Source organism: Myotis nattereri (assembly GCF_964212035.1).
Source record: "Myotis nattereri genome assembly, chromosome: Y".
In the NCBI taxonomy this organism is placed as follows: domain Eukaryota; kingdom Metazoa; phylum Chordata; class Mammalia; order Chiroptera; family Vespertilionidae; genus Myotis; species Myotis nattereri.
The window spans coordinates 31,125,979-31,131,729 of NC_138094.1; the positions used below are offsets into that span (position 1 = coordinate 31,125,979).

The 5,751-nt window shown below is 51.6% G+C and overlaps 1 protein-coding gene across 1 annotated transcript; it reads left to right on the top strand.

The window, feature by feature from the left end:
* Nucleotides 1-1,859: 1,859 nt before the first annotated feature.
* LOC308512178 (melanoma antigen preferentially expressed in tumors-like) lies at nt 1,860-4,826 on the top strand (the record flags this gene model as incomplete). Its single annotated transcript, XM_081081987.1, has 3 exons — nt 1,860-2,152; nt 2,539-3,144; nt 4,271-4,826. 3 exons carry the CDS (start codon nt 1,860-1,862, stop codon nt 4,824-4,826), a joined length of 1,455 nt encoding a protein of 484 aa, XP_080938113.1.
* Nucleotides 4,827-5,751: the final 925 nt, after the last annotated feature.

The following is a 5,751-nucleotide window of genomic DNA, read 5'->3' on the forward strand; positions in this document are numbered from 1 at the left end:
TTTTAAGTTCTCAAGTTGATGCAGTCAGTGTCTTTGAGTTTCCCCAATGTTCACCTTGTCCTGGGTAATTCCCTTTGTCTCATTCCAAACGTGCAGCCCCTCCCTTCTCCTGATCAATCCCTAGATGTGATTTTGGCCTGACCTCCTCTCGGGAAGGCTTGCTCCTCAAAATCTGGAAGACCAGCTGTCCCTCTGTTCCCCTTTGAATGGGTACGGGATTTGCAATTGTAGGTAACATCAAGTCTCAGGGGCTGTTTGGTACTCAATACAGTTGCATTGAAATCCTTTCGCTCTTCAGATGATACACTGTCTCCCTAAAGGTGTGTTAACGGGAACATTAGGGAATTTTGATGTGGCACCAACACCCACATCAAGTCTACTTCCAGGCTGGTTTCCTTTTCTTTTCCTTTCATGAATGGACCTAGGGTTCAGTTGGAGGTGTGGAGAGTGCAAAACCCCATCAGGATTAAATGCCTGGAGATCCAGGGCTAAGGTTTTGCTCTCAGGTGGAAGTAGCCATTTCAGCTAGGACCTCAGAAGGAAGGTGTGGTCAGACGGGGCATAATGGCTTCTGAGGAGGCAGAGGAGGAAACAGAATCTAGAGCGTGAGAGTCAATGTCCAGCTCTGAGCACAGGGCTCCCTGCACCATGCTGCTCTGGTGAGTCAGGAGCCTAAGGCGGTCCCCAATGACCTGTAGGCCAAGAACCCAGAGATTTGTCCTTTCTTCCATACAAATGAGCAGACTTTGCCTTTGCCTCTGGATGCAGGTTTGCCTTATTCTAAAATGTTTTGATTTCTGTTTTGGTATTTGCCATTCATAGAGGTTCATAGGGTAAGTTTTTGCTGTGTCTGAAAGTCAAGTATTGCTAAGGAACCTATTGTAGGCCAAAGTGGCAAAATCCTTTTTGTAGTTTTTAGCGGCTGGGCTGTCTGTGTGAAAACAGGTCTTAATGAATGTCTTTCATAACAGCCAATTGATGTTTAGAAAGAGAGGAAGGGAGTGGGCGGAGAGAGAGAGAGAAACATTGATGTGAGAAACATCCATCAGCTGGCTCCTGCCCACCCCCTACGGGGGTTAGGAATGGAGCCCTCAAGAGACCTTTGGCGGGCACGGGAGGAGGCTCAAGGCACTGAGCAACACTGACCAGGGCTTGCAGCCTCTCATTGAGAGGAGCCTTAGTGGTGACATGTGAGCCATCTGTTGTCATGGATAAAGTGGTCATTCTAATATTCAGAGAAGGGACACACAGTAAAATGTACATGTTGGAATTAATCGTTATTTTTCTCACCTCCAGCTCCCCCTTGCTTCAGGAAACGTTTGTGCTGCTTTTATATTCCTCATTTAAAATGCGTCAAAAGCCTCAATGGTACCCATTGTGTGGGTGTTCCTTAATCTTCCACATCTGTTTTATTTCCTGGAAATTAGCAAGAGGCAGTCCTGGGCCACGGGCTGCTCCCTACTCCAGGCGTTTTCAGTCCTTCAGTGATCCTCAGAAACTTTTTTTCTGGAAAGGGTGGAATCCTCTCTATGGTGTCCCAGTACTCACTGCACAGCAGAATTCCAGCTAGCCAGTGGGTAGATGCGGGAGGTGTCCAGTTGTCATCTCACCCCTCCTTGGTGCCTGGTTCTTGTCCTGCCAGTGGCAGAGGAGAGGCAGGGCTGAGTGGCTTTGAGATTCTAAGCAGAAAACGGGGTTGGGGTAATTTGGGGGGCGCTCCAGTTGTTGCTGGAGGAGTGCCTTTGGCCCTCAGCTGGTCCCTCTGAAGGGAGAAGGGCCGGGTTTGCTCATGCTCAGCCTGACAAGATGCCTTGCTCCTGACTGTCTCCCATGATCTCTTTCATAGCAGCTTCATGGGGATGAGCCTCCCAGCTCCACGCAGACTCCTGGAACTGGCATGTCAGAGCCTGCTGCGGGATGAAGCCTCAGCCATCGCTGCTCTGGAGTGGCTTCCTATGGAGCTCTTCCCACCTCTGTTCATGGCAGCCTTCGCTGGGAAGCACAGCAGAGTCCTGAAGGCCATGGTGCAGGCTTGGCCCTTCCCCTGCCTCCCTCTGGGGGCCCTGATGAACCATCGGCAGCCTTACCAGGATAGCTTGCAGGCTGTGCTTGAGGGACTCGATGTCCTGCTTGCCCAGGACACTCGACACAGGTATGGGGGATTCAGTTGCCTGGTAGCACCCTGGGGATCTGAGCAGTTACAGCTGGGATCCGGGAGTGTGCAGGGCCAAAGGGAGAACTGAGGCAGGCCTTGGAGCCACTGCTGGGGTCATTGTGGGAACAGGCTTCGGATATATACGGCTGGTGAAAATGCCGAGGGTGACCGAAGGGACATGAGCCCACTCCTTCCTGGTGGCACCTAAATGTACCAGGAATGGGGACCATGAAGGATCCCAGTAGCACCAGGAGCAGGTGATTCTGGGACATTGAGTCAAAAGTCCAGTCAGGTGTCTGGCCCAGCTGCCCAGATTCCTAGACTCATGGTCTTATTCCTTGTTATCATAATGCACCCCAGCATAACTCCTATTTTCTCCACAGGAGATGGAAACTGCAGGTGCTTAATTTACAGAAGAGAGTTCATCAGGAGTTCTGGATTGTGTGGGCCGGAACCAGAGCCCATCTGTGCTCACTGCTGGAGCCTGAGGCCCCGCAGCCCATGAGGAAGAGGAGGAAAGTGCGCAGCTTAACAGCCAGGCCAAGTCCACCCTTGGCCCCCGTGGAGCTGTTAGTAGACCTTTGCCTCAAGAAAGGTGTCCTTGATGAGTCCCTCAGCTACCTGATTAAGAAAATCAGCAAGAGGAGAGGTTTGCTGCACCTTTGCTGTAAGAAGCTGAAGGTTTTTGCGATGTCGAAGCAAAACACTAACATCCTGGATATGGTGCAGCTGGACTCTGTCCAGGATTTGGAGGTAAACTGTACCTGGAAGCTGTCCACCCTGAGGAAGTTCGCTCCTTACCTGGGCCAGATGGGCAATCTGCGCCGGTTCCGTCTCTCCCATGTCTTCACGTCTTCTCACACCACCTTGGAGGAGGAGGAGCAGTGTGTTAGCCTGGTCACCTCTCAGTTCTTCAGCCTGCCCCACCTCCAGGAGCTCAATTTGGATGATGTCTCCATCCTCAGAGGCCGCCTGGACGAGATCCTCAGGTGAGGGGTGGCGAGCTTTCCCTGACGACCAGATCGAGTCCCTTTCCATTTCAGTGCACAGTGATGGGCTCTCCTGTGTGCAGTCCCTCAGCAGTGCTAGAGTGCCTGAGCCACTAGACGGTCCACACAGTCAGTGTCTTGTTCACCGCTCTGTCACCTTGCATGTTGTCACATAACCCCCCAGACAAAGGTAGGACATATGCACTAGGACAGAGGCTACTAAAGGGACTCCTTGCTAGGATTTGGCGTAATGGAGGCTTCAGGCCAGGGGATGGTAGCTTTGGGCATCCTTGTAAGTGGTGTGGAAGGGAAGATGATGCAATAGAACCAAGTGAGGATTGCAATGACAAGGGGAAAGCCAATCAGAGGTGAGGTTTCAGGGGTTAAGTTCCGCACTTAGAGATTTGGCCATGGCAGCCTTTCACTCCAAACCTGCATCATTCATCTGTCTGCCAAGGGTTGCCATAGGCTCTTGCAAACAGAATGCGTGGTAAATGCAGGGTTCCTGAGGGAGTCATTACGAAATTGGATAGGTGGTTTGTAAACAGTGCAGTGATCTAAGTTCCTGGAGGGTGTCAGCTCTCGTTTGATGTTGCCTGACTGTGCCCAGGTTAGCCCTTTCTGCACAACTGCCAGAGGCCTCATTGGGCTAAGAGATGATGGTGACAGGGGTCTAGGGTGTGGCTGGAAGGAAGCCCGAGTTGCAGGCATTTCAGGACATGTCTCCAATACTAAAATGCACTGGTTGCCTCCTGCTTCAGACCCTGGGTCAGGCTCCTTTCTGAGCTCCTCCCATCTTTACCTCCCACCTTTATGTTCAGAACACCTGTGTGTTTGGGCTGGGCTGTATGATGTGCTCCACTTGACGGATGAGTAAATGGAGTGTGTGAGGTTTCATCCAGTTGAATCCATCACGGAGCAGATAACAGATGGGGAAAGATTCCACTCAAATTTGCTCTGACTTGAATGTCACTTTTCACTGTGCAACATCCTGGGTTTGATCATCATCCGGAACACTCTAGGCTTTGGTGACATGGGCCTCTTTACCCTGAAGGCCTGCATCATCCTCACCTGCCTCTGCCCACCAGGTCCATCCCCCACATGTAACTGTTCTATGTCTCCCCAGGTGCCTGAGGACCCCCTTGGCGACCCTGTCCATCACTAACTGCCTGCTTTTCGAAAGAGACTTGAGACATCTATCCCAGCAACTGAATGTCAGCCAGCTGAAAGGCCTGAGTTTCAGTGGGCTCAACCTGACCAATATCAGTTCTGGGTCACTCCGATTTCTTTTAGAGAGAGCCTCCCCCACTCTCCAGGACCTGGACTTGGATAAGTGTGGGATCATGGATGCCCAGTTCCTGGACATCCTGCCAGCCCTGAGCCACTGTTCCCAGCTCACAACCCTAAGTTTCTGTGAAAACCCCATCTCCATGATCGTCCTGGAGGACCTGCTTCGCCACATTGTTGGGCTGAGCAAGCTGAATTGCGTGATTTATGCGGCCCCCCTGGAGAGTTACGAGGAAAGGAGCGGCACCATCAACCTGGGCCGACTTGCCCAGATGCATGCTGTGCTGAAGCATATGCTGCAGGAGTTGGGGCGGCCCAGCATGGTCTGGCTCTGCGCTTACCCCTGTCCTCACTGTGGCTGTAGTACTTTCCTTGACCCAACTCCCATTCTGTGATCCTGTTGCTTGAGTGTCCAGCTGGGTGTACATCTCATAGGCTTTACTCTGGGCCCTTGGGCACTGAAACCCGGACATAAGTATACCGTACAGGAACACAGCAGCCAGTTTCAGACAAATACTCAGGGTGGGGGGAAATGCTGACAGGGGACTCAATGGTTTCTTTGGGGAGATTTGTCCTAAGGAGTTAGAAATATCCACCTGAATCTCTCAGGGGGAGAGACTGAGGTTTGGGTGGTAGATGCGGGGATTACCTTTGCTTGAATGGTTGTGAATAAATGTCAGTAATAAAGAGAACTGGATGTTAACCATCTGGTGTCCTCCATGACATGTTAACCCAACTCTCCCACCTGCAGTTACTGGCCAAGTAAGAAGGCATGAGCATCGTGATGCGCAGACACTAGGCTGGTTGAGGTTGGTCCCAGGAGATCACATCACCATTTATACTTTCTGGTTTGGTGGTTCTTTCTGGTGCACCGGTACCTACTCACTCACCTCTGTGACTGTCCAGTGGGTCAGCGCACACAAGGTGCGTCCACAGGGATTGGAAAAAGTGGCTTCCAGTGAGCACCACTGTGGTACAACTACTCTGGGGCCATCACAGGTAACTAGTCCAGTCCCTGGACTAAAACTCCTCCCCACTGGGAGCCTCCATCGCTGGCCTGTGGCCGCTCCATGGTAGGGCTTCCCTGTGCACCAGTCAGGCCCCTAGTACTGAAAGGGATATCAGCCTGCCAGGGACCCAGACCACTGGCCTCACAAGTCCAGGCCTGTCATTCCCCTGGATACATCCCCTTCTTGAATTCAAGTTCCTGTGGCCTATAAACACATTTACATTCTTTTCAGCAAAATACTAAGCTGGCATAAACCCCTGCTTTGTTCTGTGTCCTGTCCTAAGAATACGACATCCTTTTGTAGAGGATGG